Source organism: Eubalaena glacialis, chromosome 9 (genome assembly GCF_028564815.1).
Source record: "Eubalaena glacialis isolate mEubGla1 chromosome 9, mEubGla1.1.hap2.+ XY, whole genome shotgun sequence".
In the NCBI taxonomy this organism is placed as follows: domain Eukaryota; kingdom Metazoa; phylum Chordata; class Mammalia; order Artiodactyla; family Balaenidae; genus Eubalaena; species Eubalaena glacialis.
The window spans coordinates 35,940,475-35,965,781 of record NC_083724.1 but is presented as its reverse complement, the minus strand read 5'-3'; the positions used below and the strand labels follow the sequence as shown (position 1 = coordinate 35,965,781).

The 25,307-nt window shown below is 50.3% G+C and overlaps 1 protein-coding gene across 1 annotated transcript in view; it reads right to left on the bottom strand.

Moving 5' to 3' along the window:
• Positions 1-25,307, bottom strand: part of SHB (SH2 domain containing adaptor protein B) — a 132,388-nt gene that overhangs the window by 37,466 nt on the left and 69,615 nt on the right. The window contains exon 3 of the mRNA XM_061200213.1: positions 8,935-9,150. Coding sequence (XP_061056196.1) covers positions 8,935-9,150 — 216 coding nt within the window. The remainder of the gene's footprint in view (positions 1-8,934; positions 9,151-25,307) is intronic.

The following is a 25,307-nucleotide window of genomic DNA, read 5'->3' as shown; positions in this document are numbered from 1 at the left end:
TGTTCTCCTTGCAGACACACGCAGGCCCCAGGGCACCAAGCTGCCACGTCTCGTGGGCAGTGCCTGAGAACAGAGGTTCTCATTATGAGAGGGGGCAGTGGTGACTCCCCGAGAAGCAGGGCATGGGGAAGCCCGCTTGGGCTCCAGGAATCCCATCTGGTTTCCAGGAATGCTGTCCATGCATGTACACCCAAGCCTGGACTGGGGAAGGAGGGCCTGGCATGAGGGGGCGTGCCTTCATCCTCCTATTCTGCACTCCAAAGAGGAAGCATGGACACCGCTGCCTGGTGCAAAGACCCTGCCTCAAGGGCTGCTGCTTGGCTGCAGGTAAAGTAGGGACAAATCCTGATGAAATGACCCAAACGCAGAGGACTTTACAGCTGCTGAAGCAAGCCACCTCCACCATCATAACTCATTTTATAAATGAGGAACAAGGGCTGCAAAAGGGACTGACTTGCCCCATGTCAACAGCTAGATTTGAACTTGGACTTGAACCCACGTCTTCTGAATCCCATGGGCCTCTAACAAGTTCAGCACAAATCCTGTCTACAGTGCAACAGGTTCTCAAAAACAACAATAGTAACGATAATGATACCAAAAGCCAGCCTCCACTGAGCACTGACTGTGCCCCTGACTCCTGGCACCAATTACCACCTGGTTTTATAGATGAGGAAACAGGCAATTTGCCCCAGGTCATCCTGCTAGCAAGGGGCAGCACAGGGCTTTAAATCCAGACCCTCCAGCTCTCCTAGTTCTGAGCTGGGCTCAGTGTCAGGTGGAGAATGCCCCCTCAGGTCTGATGTAGAGTGTCTCCTGACACTTTAACCTGCAGACACCCACAGACACTTAGAATCCATCCTAGGGCCTGGGAAAGGGACTTTCCCCAACCACAAGCCTCAGAGGACCTGCAGGGAGCAGGCTGGGCATTTGTGGAAATGAGTCTCCCCTTCCAGGAGTCCCAAAGCCCCAGCCTAGCTGCTTATGTTTCTGCTGCTGCCCCTCCACAGATGGTGGGGGGGGAAGGGAGGAATGGCAGGAGGGGACAAGCAGGTGCATGGCTCTCAAGGGGTTGCTTGCCACCTACTGGCACACCAGTCTCCTCATTCACAACATGGCATCCGGATGCACGGGCCAATCCTCAAACACCCAGGGACACACTCTCAGCCTTGAGTTCAGACCAGGGGCTGCAACCACAGCAGACAACAGCCCTCTTCACGCAGGTCCCTCACTCTCATCTGGAGAGAAGACAGGTATACAGCACAAAAGAGTGATGTGAAAACGTATCATCTCTGTGTGAGCAGGCTGCATGATACCTATGTATTCTGTGTCCTGAAGAGAACTTGGGGTTGGCTTTCCTGAGACCTGATTTATTCAATAATTTAACAAATATCTGTGTGTTCGTTATGTGCCAGGCACTGATCTACGTGGGGACCCAGGTGTGAACAAGGCCGGCAGAGTCTCTGACCTCACAGAGCTTAAAAATCTCTATCCACACAAAGATCTCTGACCTGCCAAGCAGAAGAGCAAAGATATTCTACTAAACCTTTGGGTTTCTTCCACACAGGAGACAAATGCACTTGAAAAAAAAACATTCCTATCAATATAATTAGCAGGCAAACCAAAGCTATGAAACACCAGTGTTTTTCTTTTTCTTTTTTTTTTTTCTAGGTTACTAAATGAATTCATTCATATGTCAAACAGAAAAAACAACTGGAAAAACCTGTCCCTCAGCCAAAGGAAGCGAGTGATCCCAGTTCTCTGTTTAAAGCCCCCTTCTCTCTGCAGACCTGCTGTTCACACGTGTTAAACATTAATTACAACTGTTACTCATTACATAGCAAAAAGCTCCGAGTACAAACACAATTGTTAATTTCCTCCCAGGCCCAAGGCATTCTGGGAACCTGAGCAGGGGGCAGGAAGCACTGCAGGAGCCCCAGTGGGGCCAATGGTAAGGAGAAGGTGGCATGTGCTGGGTGTGCCAGGTGATGGTGGCAGGTCTAAGATTCCCCGTGGAAACTTCTGCAGAGTCCGAGCCTGTTTATTCTGAGTACACAAGGATGAGTCATGGGCTTGGTGGGAACAGTGAGCCTGGAGCAGGGTCTGATGGACTCAATGTCAGCACTACCACCTTCAGAGCATTTGCGTTTCACGGTGACAGTGACAAGTCACGAGCTCAGCACGAAGTGGGCACAACTGCTTCTGCCTCCAGAACAGCCCAAGCCACCTCGCCCCAGCACAGCTAAAGGGAATGTTCAGACCTGCCCTTTACGCACTCTCGATGTCAGCACAGCAGTGGAGAGAGAGCCTGAGCCGAGTTCATTAGCTGTGTGACTGTGGGCAAGCTGCTTACCCTCTCTGAGCCTGAGTAGTGTCATCTGTGTGATGACAATGAAACCACACCCACCTTGCAGAACTTCATAGGGTTAACCCGTGCCAGCCTCCTAACTGGTGCTCACTAGCTGTTAATTGCCTGCCCCTCCTCCATCATCCCCTTACCTTCATAGGATTATTTTAAATTAGCCAACTGAACTGGCTCAGAGATGACTCACAGTTGTTTAGGAAACAGACATACCTGAGACCTTACTTTCCCCTTTCTCTGCCCTTTGAGCCTCACTTGATGAGCTGGGAAAATGTCAAAACTCAAGAGGGTGCCTGCCTAAGGGGTGACCAACACAGCATTAGCACCCCCCATGTTGACAGTAACAAGTATGTATCTGGCGGTTCCAGAATAAACCAATGCACACCCATACGGGATGTGGTAGGAGCACAGAAGGGACCCAGCCCAACCTGGGATGAGGGTGGGGAAGGGACTGGTCATGTCAGGGGAGGCTTCCTGGAGGAGGTGGCACGGACACCACCCAAGCAGAGCTGTGACACCCGCCCCCAACTCCTCCCTGACCCCAGCACCTAAAACATAGTATGTACTGAGTATACTTTAGGTTCTCAAAGTGGGGTCCCCAGATCAGCAGCATCAGCAACATGTGGGACCTTGTTGGAAATGCAAATTCTCATGCCTCATCCCTGGAACCTACTGAATCAGGAACTCTAGGGGTGGGACCCTGTAATGTTTGATACTTCTTCCAGGTGATTCTGCTGCACGTTCTGGGCAAACCAACCAATCAACAAACGTGTCACAGCCAGAATGGGGAGGGAGGGCTGTGGGGGAGAAAGGCAGTAGAGACCCTCTCACACCTGGGGACCAGTGGCCCAGTCCTCGGGAGGGACTGAATAAAGGATGGAAGAACCAGGTGGTTCATGGTGAGAACTATTGCTGGAATCGAGATGGAGTATTTCCTACAGAAGTGTTGCTTTCCACACTATCCATGCCTCTCGCTGCCAGGAATAACTGGGAATGAACTTCATAAATGGGCCCTCTGTGCCCCCTAAGTACCTCTTTATGCAGTATTGTTTTAATATATAAAATTAAATTTGATTTAATACAGCAAGCCTTCCCTGAGCGCCAACAACCATTCTCCCATGTGTGACCCTTTAGAGGTTATAAAGTCTTTTCATCCAATGTTTTCCCTTGATCAACACAGAGATCCAGTGTGATAAGGATTGTGACTATCCCTGTTTTACAGATGGGAAAACTAAAGCTCAGGAGACTGAACAGCCCGAGGTCCCACAGCTGGTGAGTGGTGGAGCTGGCATGTGAACTTGGGATTGTCTGACTCCTGCTACTGTTCCAATGGCTCCCGACACCAAGACACTGTGTTGAGCTTTCCAGGGCAGAGAAACTGGCCAAGGAGCTAGTGCGGAAGCCAGACAGGTACCCAAAATAAATATGTTCAGCATTGAGTCACATGTCTGTCTTCTATTTTCGCTGGGAGGCAGGCCTGTCGCTGGCTGAACCCAGGACATTGCCTGAAAAGTAGCTTCGAGGTAGACAAATCTCCAGACGATGAATCAAAAATGAAATGACTTTTGTTTCTCCTGCCACCTGGCACCCTGAGCAGGCACTCTGATCACTCGCTTCACAGAAGCAACTGCAAATCATTAAGGACGTAGTTTTTAACTTGACCCACTGAATTAAAAGGAAACGCTGATGCATCCTCCGTGTATGGCATGACTGCTATGAGGTCTCCAGCAGTTCCCGTCCCTTCCCTGGGCCTCAGTTTCCCTAGCTGGACAAGGGGGAGTGGGATGCCATGGTGTGGGGACCCCTTCCTGTGCTGAGGGATGGCAAAGAGGACCAACCCGTGGGATGGCTCTGGTCACCCCATGCAGGCATGAACCTCCAGAACTTGGGCTCCCACAGAATCCTCAGCTGGAACTGTTCCAAGTGGGAACATACACTCTAGGCACGTATCCTACCAGCTGCAGACGCAGGGAGAAATTGGTGCAAGGGCGATGAAAGGCATGTGACATTTCCTGTGGGCTCTGGGAGGGCGAGGGCTCCAGCCACATTATATGCAGCATCTTGGATGGTGTCAGAGAGTCCAGACATTGACAGGGTAAGGGCTTGGGCTCTGGAGTGGGACTTTCCAGGTTCAAATCCTGGCTCTGCAGCTGACTAGCTATAGGCTCCTGGGCGATCATTTCTTCTCTTTGGACCTTGGTTTCCTTATCTGTAAAAGGAGGAAACTAAGGTCCCAGGGGGTGGTTGTGAGGATTAAATGAGATAATGCACGCACAAGTGTTCTGTAAATACCAGCACTTCCCCAACGCAGTGCCCTTTAAGCCCCACCAGGGCCCTCTGCAGTGGACACATTTCCCAGGTGAGGGAATAGAGGCCCCGGGACAGGTTCAGTCCCTGTCCTTCCAATGGGCCCTCAGAGATCTGAAGACTCCAAATCCATGTCTGCTTTGCCAGGTTATCCACCCAGCTCCTCGGCCCCCTGCCTGTGTGGACACCTCCTGGGCAGGCTTCCTTTGTCCATCCCACAATTCGTGCCACAAAGCCCAGGGGCTGGTCAGACAAGCTGCGCCACCCCCAAGACAGCATGGAATCACCCAGGCTGCTTCTCCTGCCCCACGCTGGGCAGGGAGCTGCAACGGGGGGGCTGGACCTGCCGGCTGTAAAGACTCCAGGGGCGGTGAGTGGAGAACTCACCCCCGGAGAACTGAGCGGGTGGAGAACTGCGTCCAGCCAGCTCTGAAGGCAGGTGTTTCTGCTGGGTGGCAAGGGGGCTGTCAGCCTGATGGAAGCCACCGCACCGCTCTGTTCGCTGCAGCTGGTGGTAAAACTGACTGGGTATCTGTCCTGGGGCTGGGATCAACTCAGGCCATGTGTGTGGCTTGGGACTCCGGTGTTGGATGGGTGCGGGCAGGGGTTCTGGCTGAGGCCACCACCAGCTTCCTGGAGGGAGGGTAGGCAAGGGAAGCCCAGGGCTCCTGGGGAGCTTGTGGTGTCTCTCATTCACCTGGCCACAGAATTCTGAGAAAAGGGAAGACTATCATTCCCAAGAAGCTAGGACCACCTCACACCCTGCAAGAGCTGTTTTCGCGACAACCGGGAAGGGATAATCAAGCCTTCCCGAAAGGCTGCACTGGCTGAGAAGGCCTACTTCTGTGGAGAATGCCAAAGCATCCCTTTGAGAACAGCCTCGTTTCACGAATGCAGTGCAGGACAGCACTTTGAAAGGCGGAAAGCACTTTTGCTTCGTAGACTGAATCACAGAGATAGTTCAGAGGTCTTCCCTTCTCCCGGCCTTTGACCAGCATGCTGGGATCCTGAAGGAATGAAGCTTGGAAGCAGCCCTGGAGAGGGCTGCAGGCCAACCTCCCACTGCAGGGCAAAGCCCTCCCAACAACAATCCTGCCTCATTCAAGCTTCTGCTGGCAAATCTCGGTGAGAGGAAGCTCATTATATACTTTCAGGTGTACCTGAAATTCTTACCACTCACTGTGACCATACATCCCTATGACTCCTTCTTGGCGGGCCTACCTCTGCCCTTTGGGGGTCCCCACACCACACACCTTTGGAAATCTGAAAACACTGACCAGGATCCCTCATGCAAGCTAAACAGGCAGAATCAGAATACAAGGGATGCAGGGACTTCCCTGGTAGTCCAGTGGTTAAGACTCTGCGCTTCCACTGCAGAGGGCACGCGCTCGATCCATGGTTGGGGAACTAAGATCCCGCATGCTGCGCGGTGTGGCAAAAAAACAAACAAACAAACAAAAAACAAGGGATGGAAAGAGATGCTAACGATATTGCCCAGTGGATTCTACCCTGGCTACAGATCCTGCACCCCAGGCTCTCGGGGCCCATCACAGAGCTCCCGAGGGCCCAGAGAAACTGTGTGGGGCACTTCAAACAGGCATTGTGATAAGGAGGACGAGGCCCAGCCCAGCACTGCCTTGCTCCCTGACACCACCAATGATGTGCTAAAGCACGTGCCACACACACTACTGATTCAGGTGGGAACATTATCCTTTGTTTCTGAGCAGCCATCCTTCCGGGTTTACAGATGGGACCACGGCAGCACTTTAGCAACCTAATTGAGCTGTTTCAACTCGTCCTTATTACCTGAGAGGTGGTCCATCCACCTCATTCCACCTGCACTTTGGAGCTAGGAGACAGGAGGGTGCTCCTTGGCTGCAATGCCGCACCTGACAGGCTCTGTCCACAGATGTGGGGAGGGATCTGGTCAAGACTAAAGGCTGGTGCTCACAGAATCCCTCCAGCCCAAGTGAAACAGCTTCCTTCTATGCCCCAGAAATCAGAACCGAGCCAAAAGCTTCTTGGGGAAAAGCACAATCGGTATCCACCCCAGAGCAAGACACACAATTGATGAGGTAAGTGACTTGATGAGACACAGCTGGGGACATGAGTCTGAGTCTACTTTCTATCAGCAGCTTAAGAAGTTGACCTATAATGACACTTGTGATAGCAACTCAGCAACATATAACCAAGTCCACAGTGGATACCTGTGGCTCAGAAACTTATCTGGAGACAGTTCTATCTAAGACCTTGTGATCCTTTGTGAAGAACTAAATGTATAGTAGTTTTAAAACCAGCTCTGGGCAGAAGTGGGCAAGTTCTGGCCTGAGAGGCTTCTGAAGAGATGATGTCCTGTAGGGTAAGGGCTTTTCACTTTAACACGCCAGCGAATCACCTGGGGGTCTTTTAAAACAGATTGACTCTGCAGGTCTGGGGTGGGGCCTGGGACCTTGCATTTCTCATCAGTTTCCAGGTGATGTGATGCTGCTGGTCCAGGGACCACATTTTGAGCAGCAAAGCACCAGACTAGACTAGAGCATCTAAGGTGACATGACCTGCAAGGTGGTCAGTCCAGGAGAGCAGGAGAGGGTGAGATGCCACACTGCCTGGAATGTCATCTCTTGCCATGGGCCCTTGGTGTCTAGGACAGTTGTCACATGAGCCCTTTGGCCCTTTAATCAAACTGGTGTTTGTGAAGAGCCACCTCTGGGACATCATCGGCTCCGTTCTAGTTCCTCCCACACCCAGGAGGAGCACAGCCTTGTCAGCCATGCCAGGGGACAGGCCTTGGTTTCCCTTGTGCTGAGGGCAGAGGAGGCTGTGAAATGCACAGGAGAGACCTGAGGTGACCAAGGACCGCAGCCACATGACTACTCTCGGCTCTGGCTCTTGGCTGGCGCTCACAGCCTGGAAGGCGGGCCCAGCACCTACAGCACTGAGTCTATATGGTGAGGGAAGTGCCCCACCAGAGTCATGTGCAGGAAGCTCAGCAGGCTCAGAGAGGCAGCAAGGAAGCCCGTGGGACATGTGGCTGCGTACCAGGAGGGCTCACAGGGATGGCGAAGGAGGCACAGGACTCTTCCAGATAGGACACAGCAGGGAAGGGCACTTAGACAGAAGGCATGGGATTGCACAGTGTGCTACATCCAGGGAACCGTGAGCAGTCTGTGCTTGAACAGTCAGAACTTCGAGCAAGGGAATCAAGATGAGTGGAGGGCAGAGGCCTCACTTTGGGGGGCTAGGAAGGGAGGAAGGGTCTAGTTGTACATGAAAATGGGAGATTCAAGGCAAAATGAATCTTAAATAAAAATAAAAACTCCCTTTCTGACCTTCAATGTGGTAAGAATTAAATTAGTCACTCGATGTCTCTTTGTTTATATGCCTAAACTCTTAGAAGCATAAAAATGTTTTTGCATCTGACTTTTCCCCTCTTAACATTAAACATAAGCATTTCCCTAGGTTGTTATAAACTTTGTGTCAACATCACTTTGTAGTGGCTGCACAATATTCCATTTAACCGACCCCCATTGCTGGACATTCAGGTCCTTCTCCCTCTCTCATGATCATCATGCCTTTTCTGTGCTTTAGATCATAACCTCAGCCTGGATCCTAAGGACTGGGGTTAGGATCAAAGGGTGTGTACATAGCTTAGGACAGGTGACACATGTGGTAGACTGCTTTCCAGATGGCTGTGGGAGAGGAGGGGCACCTGAGTCATTCAAGGGGCTCTAGGACAGGGGTGGGGTCAGCTCCTGAGGTCAGGATGTGGCCACGGCCTGTGCTCTGTGGATGGGCTCGTGCTGAAGCTGGGACAGGAAACGCAGCAGCCCTGGATGCATGCCGGCCTGTAGCAGCTGTATGACAGGATGGAGCCACTGGGCTCCACAAGGCCCAATAGGAGCCACTCTGCAGATTGATTTTCTTCTAGCTTCTAAGATTTCCTTCTGAAATCTGAAATCTTGGCTTCAGTGAACTAGAGCATTACCAACAGGACCAAGACAGAGTCAGACAATGAGATCATCTGGGCTGTCTCTGGGGATGGGGGGAGGGACTGGAACGGAGACCCTGGAGGCCAGACTCAGGAGTTCCCCTAGGCCTGGCCTATGGGACTTCCTCCAGGACCCTCCTCCTCCTTGAAGGGCCCAGCTGTACTAGAAACCCTGTGGTTTACCTGAGCAGGCAGGGACCCGTGCACTTACTCCCTTTACAAAGGTGAGTGCCACGCGGGTCAGCGGCCGCCTCTGATCAGGGCCACTGTGGCTCCTTACCTGCCAGAGCTGGGATGGTGACCCGGTTCCACTCCCATGGCTGGTCGTACTCATCGGCGGGCCTGTCGTCATCCTGGGGCAGCTTGCTCTCCCGCAGTCGGGGGCTGACCGTGCTCTCTGAGTCCGAGTCCATGCTTGGGCCCTCGGGTTCGTAAGGGGTATCGTATAATTGGATGCTTTTGTGCTGGGACCGGACGCTTTCCTGTCTCTGAAATTCTGCAGTCAAAAAGGAAGGAAGCAGAGATGTAAAGCATGCACAGCACGTGCTTCCTCACCTGGGGCCCACCAGGTGACACCAAAGGAATTCAGAGCTGCCAGCCAGGGAGGTGGAGGCTGCATTTAACTTCTGCCCCACCCCTCGAGGGCGGGGTTTCTGCTGTCACTGCTCAAGGCTTCCTCACAGAGATCTCAGGCTCTGGACCAAACAGAACGAGAAGCCTCCCTGCCACCGCCTGCAGTCTTCAAGGGCACGGCCCAGAAGTGAGCGTGATGTTCCGGGCGTGTTCTGACACCAGCCCGGGACAGGCAGAGCTCTCAGCCCCGTCGCTTACAGAGGCTGGGGTGGTCTTCCCACTAGGGCAACTCCCTGGTCTCTGGACTTGTCACTCCCTAGCTATAAAACGAGAAGATTGGGCCAAACGACCCTCAAGTTTCCACCCAGCTCACATATTCATTTTAAAGACCTAAGAATCCAAGAACCACCCCCAGGGGACGCAGGGTCACTGATTTTTCCCCTACAAAGCCCCAGGAGTGACCCTTTTCCTGCATTTCTACATCCCCCAGGGCCTGCCTATCTTCTAACACACTGAATACAGCCAAGAAACTTGAGAGCAGATGTCCAGTTTCACTTCTGAATAAGGAAGGAAAGCTCTTAATCTTCTGGAGAGGATGCCAAGGCCTGGCTCCAGTGTGGGCTGAGGGGCGACCGCCCATCTAGATGAGGCCCCAGACAGGGCATGTTCCTTTCAGCTGCTGCTTATTCCTGAGAGGCCAGCAGTGGCTGAATGATGGATTCCAGGATGCTACGATCAGGTGCTCCCTCCTCACACAGGGGCACTTTTCTTGCTTTGATCATAAACACCCACTGTGTGCAGGGCCCACGTGAGGACAGGGGGAAAGGAGGGGGTTCGCTGTTGAGGCTGCTCTCGGCAAGCTCACTGTTTCCAGAAGAGATACAATGGGCACCTAAATCACCATAATACTCTGCAGCAAAGGGGCTCCTGCAGGGCCTGGGAGGGATGAGGCAGGAGGAGAGATGACATTTGAACTGACAGCTCTGACAAGTGGAAACAGGAGAGGGACAGGATTCCCTGTGGTAGGACCAGGGCAAGCCAAGGCAGTGCAGCTGGAGAGAACGTGCTCACTGCCCACTTTCTTGTTTTATTTGTAAAATGTATATAACATTTGCCATCATACCATATTTAAGTGCACAAGTCAGTGGCATTAAGTATATGCACACTGTTGTGCAACCATCTCACGAACTTTATCTTCATCCTAAACTGAAACTGTCCCCCACTAACTCCCCATTTCCCCTCCCCCAGCCCCTGGCAACACCCCTTCCACTTTCTGTCTCTATGAATTTGACTACCTAGGTACCTCATATAAGTGGAATCATATGGTATTTGGCCTTCTGTGACAGTCTTATTTCACTTAGCATAAAGTTTTTAAGGTTCTTCCATGTTATAGCGTGTGTCAGAAGTTCATTTCTTTTTAAGGCTGAATAATATTCCACTGTGTGTCTATTCACTGTCTACTTTTGCTGGAGCACCAGGTCCAAGGAGGTGGGTGAGGGGCAGTGGGGCTTGATAAAAAAGCACTGAGGGTGGTGAGAGTGAGCTATTTAGGTGGAATATCGAGGCAGTCTCCAAATCAGAGTTCCAGTGCCATAAAGATATAGTAGAAACCCACAGGAGTCATGTGCCTTGAAGAGCAGTTGACAAAACACATGAATGACGTCAGCCTTTCTGAGAAAGAGCATTCTTTTAGACTGGGCCTCATGATACAAGGCCAACTCATAGGGTTGACAAAAAATCCACCTCTGCGCACAGGCCCTGATACAACAGAAACTAATTAATGCTGGGTAGTGACCTTTAGTGTTGACATTAAATAGCGCTGTGGTAGTATCTCCCAAACTTCACTGAGTTACATACCGACTTCATGATTTTGCTGTTTTCAAGTACCACCTGGCTTATTATTTACCATTGTTATTGATGTAGCCTCATGTTTCAGAGTAAATAAATTCACTTAAAAAGGAAACTTTTAATCACCATCCCATAAGCCATTATCCTTACCAAAAACAGATGATAAACATAAAAAGAATGAACAAGAACAAGACCAACTAGGTGGGTACTACTGCCGGGAGGCAAGCCCAAGGCTCACTTTCTCTCTGCTGAAAAGGAAGACGGCAAGTACTGGAGAGCTGGTGGGGGCAGGCAGGAGGTCTAAGCAGCAAACCAAGATACTTTCTTTGGCGAATAAGAATAACCTTCTCTTTTTAGAAAGAAAGTAAATGAAAAGGGAAAAACCTCACTATGTGGTTCTCAGGCTGCCTAAAATCATGTCTCCTCTGAGAAGATGTCCCTTACTTTGGCAAAACACGGCTTTATTGGGTCCCATGAGTAAACTGGAATGATTTATTAGTTTTGAGGATGATGCTTTCCTTTTTGTGGGGGAGTAAGAGGAGAAGAGAAGAGCTATAAAAGGCAGGACTTGGTCATTTTAAGGCGAAGACCAACTGTAAAGTACTGGAGACAACTCTGTAAATTACGAAATCTACCAAAGTGCTTTCTTTGTGGGGTCATCATCATCCGCAACACTGCCACCCCTGGTTCTAAGGAGTGCAGTCTAGCTTCCTGTCTTTGGAGAATTCCAAGGGATGGGGACATTGGGAATGCAGCTGACAGGCACTGACATAGGAAAACCACCTTCCACTTCATCCTCTTTCACAAGCAGGACCAGCAACCACTGACATGTACTCTACAGTTTACAAAGCATTTTGCATGCAAATCGTCATTTAATCCTGGGCCACAAAGCAACTTATGGATGCACTTCTGTGGGCCCCCAATAATCATGAACATCCTTGCTTTCTCTCTCTCTCTCTCTCTCTCACAGAGCCCAGCTGCAAACAGATATTCCATGAATGTGGGTGGGATAAATGAATGACAACTGACAGCCAGAAACCCCTCTTTACCCCCAAATTTCAATTTATGAAAGTCCCTGACTTCAGTGATAAGGTACCTGGAACAATATGAAAAATGCATATAGTCCAGTATCACACAATATTCAGAAGAGATGGATATTCTACATAAACACTAGCTTAAAAGGAAAACATGTGCAGGGAACAGATTAGCTATTAAATCAGAGGGACTTGGGCATACACCTCTCAGACAGGATTTATTGTTCCAAAAGCATCTGCACCTTACCAAAGCTGGGTTAGTAATGGCATGCAGTTAGGGCAGGTGATGTTATGATGGTAATCATTAAAACAAGCTTCCCTCCTACTACATGGTGAATTCAAATTTTCATTAAGGCCTCAACAATAGGGAGCAGTTAAGTAAATTACGGCATGCTAACTGGATGGAATATTAAACAGCCATTAAAATGATAAATCTGAAGATTATGTAGCTACATGGAATAGCGTGCATGAAATTATGCTAAGTTAAAAAGTGAAATACAAGACTGTTTATGTGTTGAGCAAACCGTATAATGTGGGCTTTCTAAACAAGTCCTGGGCAATGTGAACAATGCCCCAGAGGAATTCTATTCCTTGCTTAGGAATTGCTGAACACCGTCATCACACACTTTGCCCATAATAGCTAAACTCTGATGACAGCAATATTGTAAGTACAGATACACATGAATAAAGGACAGAAAACCTGAAACAGGAAGTTAAACAGCTACTGTGTATAGAGGGAGGAATAATTGCATAATAATTTTTCAAAGTTGTTTTAAATAATGAATAAGTATGTTAGTAAAGAAAAAATATAGTTAAGAGAGGATCACATGAAAGTAAATATGATTTTAAGTTGGGCTTATAGGAGCTGCGTGTTTCGGAAGCAGCTGCCTTTGCCTGAGAAAACACCCATTTAAGGGAACATCTCCTCTCCCAGGAGATGTTTGCCAAGAGCCCCAGGAAGTCAAGGGCAGTTGCGCCAGGCCAGCTCACCAGACATCACTGTCCCCTGCCTAATGACCAGGCCCGTCCTCCTTATTACCCAAACCGATCTGGGACAGTCCAGAGACTGACCTAATAGGGGAGCTGGTAACTGTATGTTTTAAGTCACACGTTATCTGGACATCACCATCTATAAATTCATGGAAAATGACCTTTAATATTGGGTGGCAGGCTGTGATTTTATGCCTCTTAGGCAGGGAGCAGGAACATTAAATTGACAGGGTAGGGATTTCTGTCGACTTCTGAAGTAGAAACGTTTTCAAGTAGAACTATATATGGAGGAAAAAAAAAAATAGAGCACTTTGTTTTAGAATCGGAGAATGTTAGAACTGGAAGGGGCCCTGGGCGTATTCACCAAGGGCACAGAGCCAGGAGGGTGAGGCTGGTGTGCTGACCAAGGGCTGTGGCCCTGAGAGGCAAGGAGAGCCGAGGGGATCATCTGAGTGAGGGGCCCAGGACAGAGCTTGGTGCAAACCAGGGGCCTCCTGAGTGGCTCTAAGTGTTTCGAGTTCCCCAAGTCCATTGGCAACAAGCTACGCTTTGCTCTGGTGTTCACCAACTCCGTGCCTCCCCCTCACAGTTTTTTGTTTGTGTGTTTTTGTTTTGTTTATTTCCTTTGGCTGTCAGGAAGCTCAGGGTTAATTTTGATGCTTAATCTCAATAGCTAGGGTAGCTGAGATATTAGGTAGAATCATTTTCACTTGCCCTTCCTTCTATGTGGATCTTGATATCTATTATAACAGCCTCATTATATACATTTCTTTTTATTATGCATAGCCTCAGGTCAGTATTCTGAAAGCAGGCGGACACACATCTAATGAAAAAGACTAGAAGAAAAAAAACCTCTTCTTTACCTCTTTACCTTCCTTTCAGGAACAGAGAAAGGAGGGCAGGGCTCGGCCTCACCTCTGGGAAACAGGCCGAGGAAATCAATGTACTCGCTGGTGCACCCAGCCTTCTCTGTCCTCACACCCCGCTAGGCATCTACTGAATGCCCAGCACGAGAGCAGACGGAGATGAAGCAGACACAGTCCTGGTCTTCAGGGAGCCCTCGGGGAAAGAGGGCCAGAGCCCCCAACACAGACAGAGGAGGCTTAGGGTCCTCAACAGGGAGCAGATGTGACCCTACAACTCAGTTGGGGGAAATCTGGGAGGGCCTTAAAGAATTTAGACATGAGGGCATGGCACGGTGGTGTGGCAGGGAAATTGTCTGTTTGATGAAAGAAGGACCAAAGCAGAGGCACAGGGGCTGGAAGCACGAGGTGTATGTGGGGAAGGTGGGCCGTCCAGAGGGCCCAGTGAGAGGGGAAGCCGAAGCAGGTGGAAGTGGTTCTGGACGGCCTTGAATGCCACAGGACAGCACCCCCAAGACTGTCTAAGGAGAGGTGCAGGGTGGAGAAGCCCCAGGCAGGGTGGAGCTGGGCGAGGTGAGGCTGGCACAGACATGCAGGAGCCTAGCTGGAAATGACAGATGCTGGCCTGCAGGCCCCTCACCTCTAATCTTCCCAGCTGGTTTGTCTGGGAATCCACACCAGATCCCAAATGACAGGGTGGCAGAGCTCAGTAGAGATGTGTGGCCAAGGAGGCCTCCAGTCCCAGGCCCTGCCATCCCCTGTCAGCCCAAGAAACCTCTACTCAGCCAGTGCTGGGCCTTCCTGGCTGTGCCCTCAGGCCTCCACGGGCTAGGGCTGCACCATTAGGACAATGCAGCGCCACTGACTGGTGCTGCCCTACACCCGCCACCTGGGAGGCAAAGCCCTGGGTCCAGGAAAGCGACAGGTTCAACAGCACTGTGTGGTGGCAGAAAACACTGATCCTGCCAGACCGCTGGGGCCCGAATCCTGGCCCCAGTGGGGGACCCAGAGCAAGTTGCCTCAGTTTCCTCATCTCTGGAGCGGGGACAACAGTGTCCAGGATGTTATGAGGATCACATTCAGTGTTTAGAACGGCGCCTGGTGCACAGAAGGCACTCCGGGAATGTTGACTTTATTTCAGTTACCACTACTGGGGCATCCTTGGAATACCATTCCAAGACCCCTCCTCCTCTGAGATCACCCTTCATCCCCCAGAGCCACAGAAGGCCTGCTTACGAACTCTAACAGGCAACCCTGCGCTGGAAATGGCAGGGTTTCACCACCCATCTATGAACCTTCCATTTCTGGATCCACAACTTCTGATTTTAGCTGCTGCTTTAGCAATCTCTCGCCTCCACATGGGAGCTTTGCTCCAGATCAACTCTTGTGTGGAACACAAAACACACGGGGGAGGGCTCAGTGCCCAGGAGTCTAATGACTACATTTTACAGATGGGGAAACTGAGGCCTGGGGAAGGACGAGGCCCCAGGTCCTCTAACTCTTAGACCAGGGCTCTTCTTCCTACCTTTCCCAGATGCTTCCTCATGTCTCTTTTATCAGACTGTCTTGTTTGTAATCTTCTGGAGGCAGGGGCATCTACTTCAGTCAGGCCTGAGGTGTTAAAAAGCACACCCCGCACCACAGCCCAAGTGAGGAGTTCCACAGGAGGGGCGGGCAGCTGTTCCTAATTAGACACAGCCGAAATCCAGCCAAGTTCCGGGCACCACATCAAAGGGAAGGCAGGGGACGCTCTCCTCATCTAAACTGTTAAAACATCTGCTGGAGAAAGACCCTCCTCCTAATGAATGCCTGAATTCAGGGGGCCCCCGGAGGCTGAGGTGGCAGCATGGGGCAGCAGGGGTCCTCGGGGCGGACCCCGCCGGGCAGCAAGGGTAGGGCAGCTTGGAGACGGGGCCTGGACACAAACCCAACACAACACAGGCAGAGGCCCCACCCCCTCCTCCATCTAGTCTGGTTTCCGGAGCTGTCTAGAAGCCACGAGACTGACTAATTGGAGTTCTCTTACCATCTCTTTTCCAGGCGTGCATAGAAACACCCCAGAAAAAGAGGGTGAGCTCTGTGGAGCAAGGGTGTGGAACAAGAACAATGGTCACGTCGGCGGGAGCAGTGCGGGCCTGTCACTGCCCGGTGGAACCTGCACCGCTTGCTCTTATACGCTCAGCCCAAGGGCGAGGGGAAGGCCCAGGTCTGAGTCAGGGAGCCCGGTCTGATCCCTGCCCTTGGACATCTGTACAGGACGGGGTCTCCCCTGGAGGGCCCTGTTCTGTGGTCCCTGCGGGAGACAAGCCCACACCCCTGATGACACCGAATGTGCTCTGCTCACGATTTAAAAGGCCACATGGGCCTCTTCACAGAGCTCTCGGGAGCTGCCTGCAATTATGGCCAGGCCCTTCCACCCTGCCCATCACTCTGCACTCTTCCAGTGACTGCCTTCGCGTGCACAGGCCTCTGAGCGGCTGCAGGCCTGAGTTCTGTCGCCATCCCCTGCAGAGACTCACTGAGGCAAACTTGCCGCTCCAGGATCCCGGCTGCTCCCAGGCTCAAGGCAGTGCATCAACGAGCGTCCATTTAGAGCAGCAAATTTCTCAGGAGACAGCTCTCTGCTTCCATGTCAACGGAAGACCCACATTCACAGGCAATCGGGGAGCCTGCCTGCTTTTCTTTCTCAAACATCACTGAGCCCGTACTGGGTGCTAAGGTGGACCCCAGGCCAATGCTGAGCACTCACGTGGTGTGAGACAAGACTCCCCCCACCCCCAAAGGAGCCGTGGTTTAGCAGGAGAATCGGGACACCAGCATCCCTAAGTGCTGAGTGAATAACAGTTACGAGTTACTGAACACCTGCCTGTGCCCGGCACTGTCCTGGGTGTTGGCTGCATGTCATTCCTTGTCCCCGTGACACAGACAGGCAAGGGTGACTGGCAGCCTCAGAGCCTCCGCTGGGACCAACCCAGTTCTAAAGTGGTACAGACGGTGGCAGCTTGGAAGAGGCAGAAAGCAAAGGCAGTCCCAGGGATTTCGAAAAACCTTAGGGAGAAGGTGGCATTTCAGAGGATCTCAAGTCCTAATGCAAAGAGGCCCCTCAAGGGCCACAGAAGCCGAGGGACCTGCCTGGCATCACAGACAATGAATGGGGGGCCCAGGGTAGAATATACTCAAGGAAATAAGGACGATTCAGACGGGTGAAGACAGGGCCCCAGGATAAAGGGCAACAGAGGCAGGATGAGCACGTGCCAAGTCGTGGACAGAGGAAAGCTTGAAGGATTGTGAGGTAAAACCAAAGACTGTGAGTTGTCCCGAGCCCGGGGCTACTGAGGAAGAGGAGATGGGGAGTGGCTAGAAAAGGAAACTGGGGCTGGGCTATGGAGGGCCATGAATGCCAGGAGGAGGGGTAGGAAACTGGAAAATGTGGGCCAGCAGTCTCAATCAGGTTTGCGCTTTCAGAAAAAAAGCTTTTACAGAAGCTGGCAGGAAACACCAGGGCGTGGTGATCAACTGTGATGACCTGAAGGTCCAACCCTCCAAACAATTAGGTCTCTACCCTTTCAAATAGTGGAGAGAGGATGCCCAGGGTTCCAGAAAGAAAAACACACTCCAGTGAACAAAAGTGGAAAAGAAAGCATTTCCACTGGGATACGAGGCAGAGTCGGGGTGGCACCAGTACCCTCAGGTCAACCTCAAGAGGGGCGGGCGTCCCCTGACCCCCGTGTTGCAGACAGAGGCCGGGGCCCAGGGGTACTGCCAGGGGCCTCGGCAAACAGAGCCAGAGACGGTCCAGCCTTGTGTCTTCCAAGTATTGACGGACTGTACTTCCAGAGAGGGCTAGCTACCTCTCTGGTGCGATCTTCCAGTCTGCTGGGCACGGTGAGGTCTCAGCTTCCAGAGAGGCCTTGGGCCGCAGTCTAATGTGATAAAGCCACAGGGGACAGGCTTTCACGCCAGACCACCTCGGCTACACCCCTCACTGAGCAGTATCACCAGCCCTTTCTCACGGAACCTCCCAGAGCAAGCCTTGGAGGATCCAAGACCATACCCAAGCCCCCTCCTCACCTGCCTGGTATGAAATCTGCAGCTCAGATAGGCTGAGTGGTACAGCCAAGGTCTAGGAGACTCAACTCTCAATAATACACTTTAAGAGTGCTGAGTGCCTATGGTGTACCAAGGTCTGTGCCAAGTGCAGTGCCTCCAAGTTCTCACTTAATTCTCACAACACCTCTATAAGGGGGTGCTGCTGGCATCACCACTTTAAAGACAGTCACACAGCAAGCCAGGGATGGAGGCAGCCTGGCTCCGAAGCCCATGCTCTTAAACATGCAGCTGTCTGTATCGCCTTTCCAACACTAGTTGGTGCTCCTTCCGCTCCACCAGGTCCAAAGTAACAGGAACATGTTCAGGTCAGCAGGGAATGCAAGCACTGGAAGAGCCGACTTGGTCGGCTAACTTGGTCCTAGCTTCACCGTGCTGAGTGACGCCAGGCAGGTTACTTCCTCCCTCTGGTCATCAGTTTGCTCATTAGTCAAGGTAACTCAGGTCATCTTGGGCTTTATCTGACCAGGACCACACATAGGTACCTATAGGAATCGTTAGGCAGTCTGGGAGGAAAGCAAAGGATGGTATCAGGAGGAAGAGAGCTGCCCATCAAAGAGGTATTTAAGCACATTCTAGATCTTTAGAGGGGTGGCCAATGCATGCTGCTGGTCCCAGGCTGGCTGGCTCTAAGCAAGTGATTACAAACTGGCATTGGGTGCAGGGTGCCAGCCTCCCAGGGCAGAGCCAGGGCCCCCTTCCAGGCATGACCCTTCTCTCCATCTGTACCTAACAGCCCCCCTTGCCATGTGACAGGTTTGCAGTCAAACTGGTCAAACCCTACCCGTACCCATCTGGTGGAGGCGGCAGCCCTGGGGCTGGTCGCGGGGTCACTGCCTCATGCTGAGGGGTGCTGCTGGCGTTGTGCCGCATGCCCAGCACAGCTGTCCGGCCGGAAGCGACTTGCTGAGATCTGGCAAGCTCTCTGCCCCAGGCTTCCTTGCTTTGGAACTGCTTCAAGAGAGGAACTAATCTCCTTGAGGACTTGTAGACAACCTCAGCCTTCTGGATGGTGATGACGAGGCTGCTGGCCTGGGACCAGCCTGGCCCTCCGCTCACTGGCTGTGTGACCCTGGTCAGCTGCCTGATCCACTGGGGCTAAGATTCCTTCTAGGTGAGGCAGGAGGGGGTGAAGCAGATGGTCTCGGAGGCCTTTCTGGTTCCAGAGACCTCAGTCTGATTCTACAAAGAGTGGATGTTCACACAGGCTTCTTGTTCCAGTGCTGTAGCTCCAGCACACAAAGGAAGAGGGGACATACACAAGAGCACCCATCCTGCAGTGTGCAGGGTCCCTGACTTTGGCATCCTAACCACCTTCCAGCAAACTCCTCCAAAATTCAACCCCAATATGCAATGAGAACCCTCTGCGAGGAGAAGCTCTATACCAACACAAAGTTGTGTTTTCCTGCCTGTGATTAATTTTGTGGGTCAACTTGAATGGGCCACAGGGTTGCCCAGATACTTGGTCAAACTTTATTCTGGATATTTCTGTGACGGTGTTTCTGAATGAGATTAACATTTAAATCCACAGACTGAGTAAAGCAGATTGCTCTCCCTAATGTGGTGGGTCTTGTCCAATCAGTTGAAGGCCCAAATAGAACAAAAAGGTTGACCCTCCTCCAATAAAGAGAATTCTTCCTGCCTGACAGCATTTGTACTGGGACATCAACTTTTTTTCTGCCTTCAGACTCAAACTGAAACACTGGCTCTGTCTGGGTCTCGAGCCCCTTGGCTTTTGAACTAGAATTACACCATCAGATCTCCTCATTCTCAGGCCTTCAAACTTGGACTGGAACTACACCATTGGCTCTACTGGTCTTTCTGACTCATCTTGGGACTTGCCAGCCTCCATAATCACACGAGCCAGTTTCTTATAATTAATCTCTCTTATTGGTTCTGTTTCTCTGGAGAACCCTAACTTATGCTTCTATGAAGAATCCTTCCTCACATGCTTACCATGCATGGTCTTAGGATGGGCTGCTTGTCTGCTCCCCTTCTCAAACAGTTCCTGAAAAGACTGTGTATCAACACAGAAAGCCAGGTCTATAAGAAAACCTCTTTATCACAATGCAGAGGGGACCTGCCACTTTTCCTGACCCTGAAGAACTAGGGATGCAGCCAAGCCTCAGCTCTCTTAGAGGAACCTGCAATTCTACCCTCAGGAGACCTCATGGTAGCAAAGCCACTGCAAGAGTGGGGATCTCAGTGGGGATCCCTACTTGGCCCAGGAGTGACCACCTGCCGAGAGCCAATCCAAACTTAACAAAAAAGACCAACAGCAAGACTCCCTCATTCCAGATAGAACTTTCTGGCCCACAAAAAGTCTGTGTGATTTGGTTTTTATAACCATCTGGTTATAGACAGATCCTAATGGTCAGAGCCAGCAACCCCATTTAATAGGGCAAACAGGAAACCCAGAATCAAAGGGACTTGCCAAAGTCAGAGTGAGAAATCCACACGATTCCTACTCTACCGGTCTTTCCGACTGTACTATTACATCTTGTATTTCTTGGTGTCGCAGCACAAAAAACCCGATGGAGTGTTTTTGTTTTGTCTGAAAGAAGGGTGGGGAAAGGGAAGGTGTGTGTGAGGTGCTATACACAAGAATTAGGAACCCGAAAGCTACCACTGTTCAGAACTGCTTTCAAGCGGCTCTTTCCTGTCAACAGCTATCACAGATTACACCATCCATACGACCATCTCAAGAATTTTTGGAAGGAAACATCTGGATAATGAATGTTTTTATGCTGGGAAACACAAGAACAGCCCCTCTTGGGGCCCTAAAAAGGTGTCCTGAAGAGACTCCATACTGTGTGAAAGGTGCCATCAATGCCTGGAACATGAGAGCAGAGGCGCCATGAGATGCTGAGTGGAGATGGCCTTCTCACCACTGGTGGCCTTTTCCAACCAGCTACCCTCTAGGAGCCCCAGGACCCCAAGTCCGAGTTTCTGTTTGGGTTGGGACCCCATGTATCGAACCCCCAGTGTGTTAGAGGTGGTACAGTGGCTCAAAGATGAATCTGACACTGGCACTAACGCTTCCCTTCAAGAAACTAGGATGGTGCTTACCACCCCTGCACGCCCTCAATGTTAGTGGTGAGGGTCCCTCAGCCCAGGGACCCTGAGACTCTACCACGGTTCTAGCCGCCTACACAATCAGCTCCCACCCCCACTCCAGCTTCTGAGGGCCGAGTTCAAGTCCAATCCATCTTGACACATCCCCTGCGAGTCCTAATGTAAGCAGTCTTTTGCAAATTCAGAATTTAGCACAGGAAAAAATATTTTTAAAACATTTGTCTACCTTAGGAAGGGAGCCAAACTCACCGACTGGTGGAGGGAGTATAAACTGGAAATGGCCTTTTCAGGGATCAAATTGGTCAATCTAACAAAAATTAAATACCCTAAGGCCTGAAGTTCCACTTCTGGAAATCAATTCTACAGAAATACCCAGACCCACAAGCAGAAATAAATATACACAGATGTTTGCTGCAGAATGTAAGAACGAAAAACTTGAAACAAGTTACAAGTCTATGAATAGGGGAATGACTGAATACACTGTGTTACAGTCACATTATAGAACCACTCAAAAGGACTAATGACCTTGGACAAGATCTGTGATGCAGAACGATGTCTAGTAGGATAGCATTTATGTAGGGAAAAAAATGCTGGTAGTATGTAGAGATGTGTATTTTTGTAAGCTAATGGGAAAAGGGTTAAAGGAATATAAAACAAATTGTTAATGACGATTCTTGTTTCTGGAAGAGAGAGTTCATTTTTTAATTTCCTATATGCCTGTATATGTATGTTTTCTTGCCCAGAGCACATGGTTTTTTAATGGAATAATTAAAAAAATATTTTTAAAGGAAGTTTCACGTGCAGACGTGGCACATGAAACTATCCTCTTTATTATTATTATTGTTCGTGACAGCACTTGTTGAGGGTCTACTTTGAACCAGGCACGGTGCCAACAGCTTTATATTAACTGCAGAACAGACGGGGAAACTGAGGCTGCAACAGGAAGAGTAGGTAAGTGAGGTCGTGGGGCAGAGCTGGGATTGGCCACATCTGCCTTCATCAGAGCCCGTGCACACTGTCCTTCTTGCTCCCTGCTGCTTTCGGGAAGCACCATGGCTGTGGAATTCCCTCATCTTCTACTTAACATTCCTGTGGAACAGGCTTCCGATCAACAGCTTCTGCTTTTGTGACTGTTTTTAAACAATTACCGTTTCATGTCATGTTTACACATTTGAAGTTTAGGAAATAGAGTTTGGAGGAGACCATGTTTTGGTTTTTAACTCTAAGATGTACATATTAATTATAACACAGCCCCCAAACATGCCCCTGGTCATCCGTGGAGGCACTCCATGCTTAGAGACACGTTAAAGAACTGTAGTTACAAGTCTCGGCACCACAAACAACTAAAGCTTTCCCAAAACACAGCTACAAGGACAGGCCTGATCCCTGAAAGCATTTGGGACCCATGGTTTCACTGCAAAGGACCCCATCCTCCCAGGGGCTTGTTATCCTTTCCTCTAAGTGACAAGTCAAGGTAATTCCCATCAACCAACACTGATCAGCAAGCTATGAACCAAAATCAACTTGAGATGTGTGATAGCAAACAGGCTGCCCTTTTTGGGGGGTGGGTGCTCAGGGAAGCAGGTCTAGACCTTCAGGCCCAGTCGCAAAAGAGGCTGCCTCCTGAAAGGTGACTCCTTGCCGAGGGTATCAGAAGGGATTACAAGCAGCTTGACAAGTTCTTATCCATAGGAGTGACACAGGATTCCGGCTCCAACACAAGAAAGGTGCTTCGGGAAATGGAGTGAGATCCTGACCCTGGAAATCCATACGGCAAATGGGTGAGGGAGGAGGTCTGGACGTGGCAACCTGCTTCACTAGTTCGTTCTTTCACCTGCTCTTCCCTACTGAGCCCCCGTGTTGCTGGTTTATGGGGAAATGCTGATCAGTCAAGCCTGGTCCTTGCCCTAGAGAAGCTCGCAGCCTAAAATACAGTCTTCTCTGGGGCTACGTGATTATGTGTGTCATCTGCTTAAGTACCACCAGGCTAAAAGGATCACACTCTAGTGGAGAGGCAATGGGGAGCCATCGAAGGCTTCTGAGGAGGCCAAGGGGTGGGCAGGGCTCCGGGTCTGCCCCACCTCACCTATCCTGTGCTGGGGGCTGGGCTAGTCAGGTCCCTGGAGGCCTGTTTCCTCAAGTTTTAGACTGCATTCTCACTGCTGCCTTGCCACCACATGCAGGGTGGCATAAATGAACTAAATGATGACAACATATATCAACCGTGGGTCCTATTTCAAGTGTTATCTGTGGGGTGCCCGTGAGCCAGAATCAAATGCTACGGGTGCCAGAGATGGAAATAGGGTCTGGGGAGCACCAGAGTATGTGTGTGTGTACTTGCATGTACAAACATACATGCATACACGTGTACGAACATACACATGCATGTACATACACATGCACAGTCACATGCTCACACGGTAGGCCCTCTAGCAGTCTAGCCCCTCAGAGTCCCTCACGCTACCCTGGTCAGTAGGTTTTCTCTGCAGAGGTGGGATGTGGGTGGAGTGCAGGGGTCAAAAGCATTTCTTATCAGGGGCACACAGGGTGAGTGATCGGTGAAGAGACTTTAATAAAATGACAAGTAGCAGCCCATGTGACAAGAGATACTCAAGGCCTGCTGAAGCCTCTTCTTCTTCCCTGGAACAAAATGAGACTTAGCACTTGCCTTTGGATTAAGTCTTAGGACGCAGTGAATGAGAACTGGGGCGGGGGGGGGGGGGGGGGGTGGGGCGCAGGGAGGGAAAGAAAGCCTATTTGAGTGTGTATTAAATTCGAAGAAAAAAGAAATCACAGGAAGAAAAACGAACCAAGCTAAAAATAAGGCAGCTCCAACATTATTGCTAGACAGAAAACATAACCCCTGCTAGGCAGGGAAGCCAAACTGGTATGAAAGAGAAAATATAAAGTTCCCACCTAAAAATAACTGGAGGACTAACATGGACTCACCATTGAGAAATAACGGAATTTCTGAAATGAGCCTGAGACTGCAGTCTCACTTGGTAGGAAGGGGTTGCCGCAGTCTGGAATTTAAAGTTCTCTTCCAACTATGAAGCTGGCAATAGAGGACAGAGATCAACTCAAGAGCATTCCTACCTGTTGGTTCAAAGACCTGCAGAAAATTCAGACAAGCCAAGACCTGGCCGGCAATGGGCAGAGCTCGGGCTGTGGGTCAGGAGCCTGGCTGAGCTCACGGCCAGCAGACCCTGGGCTCCTTGCAGCTTCCACGTCTGTAAAGTGACTAAACGTTAGGCTGACGATTGATCTCAGTTGTTCATTTATTTACTATATCACCCCTTTTCATACCGTTCCTTCCTTTCCACATTTTACATTTATATATGGTTGTAGCAACCCAGTAGCACAGAAAGTGTCCATGGGATCTGGATTTGACTCTCAGATCCAAGCCACTTCCAAGCTGGGTGCCCTGGAGAGTCTTCCAACCTCTCTGGGCCTCCAACTCCTCAATGGCCAAATGACACCACTTGATCCAATAAGTAACAAGGGAAGAGTGCTGTGCGTGAAAACAGTATTGTCTTCTGTCCCTCCCCGCACTCCAGCATGTTTCAAACCTTGACTGTCTTGGAATAAGTGCAAATATAATTCAAATGATTAGCCTCTCACTTCCCCCAGTAATGCAGTGCTTTAATCCCAGGTACCAAACATGTTGGCAGCTCTAACAGACTGACTGGTGTGCACATTTTGGAACCAGACTCATTAGTCTTAGGTTCAAGACCTGGCTCTGCCATTTACCAGCTCACACCCTTTGGGGGTCAACTTGCCCCAGTAGAGCCTCAGCATCCTCTGCTGTGGAGTGGGGAGAATACTATCAACTTCATGAGGCTGTTATAAAATAAAACCAGACAAAGGATATAAAAACAGCTTTGTAAACCATAAAACCCTGTGCAGACGTTACAGATTAGAGCAGCATATACATACATGTGCACAGATAGACACACAGCCTTATTTCTAGCTGACATCTGGTATAAATGACTCTCCATTCCATCAGTTTATGTTCACAAGGAGAAGACGTCCCATTTCATTTTTCTTTTGTAATTTCAGTCATGTACTAGGTCTTTCACTGATGCTGAACAAACAGAATCAACTTCTACCTCACTATCAATATTTTCCATATTTATCCCCCAAAGGAAGAACCCTACAATGTG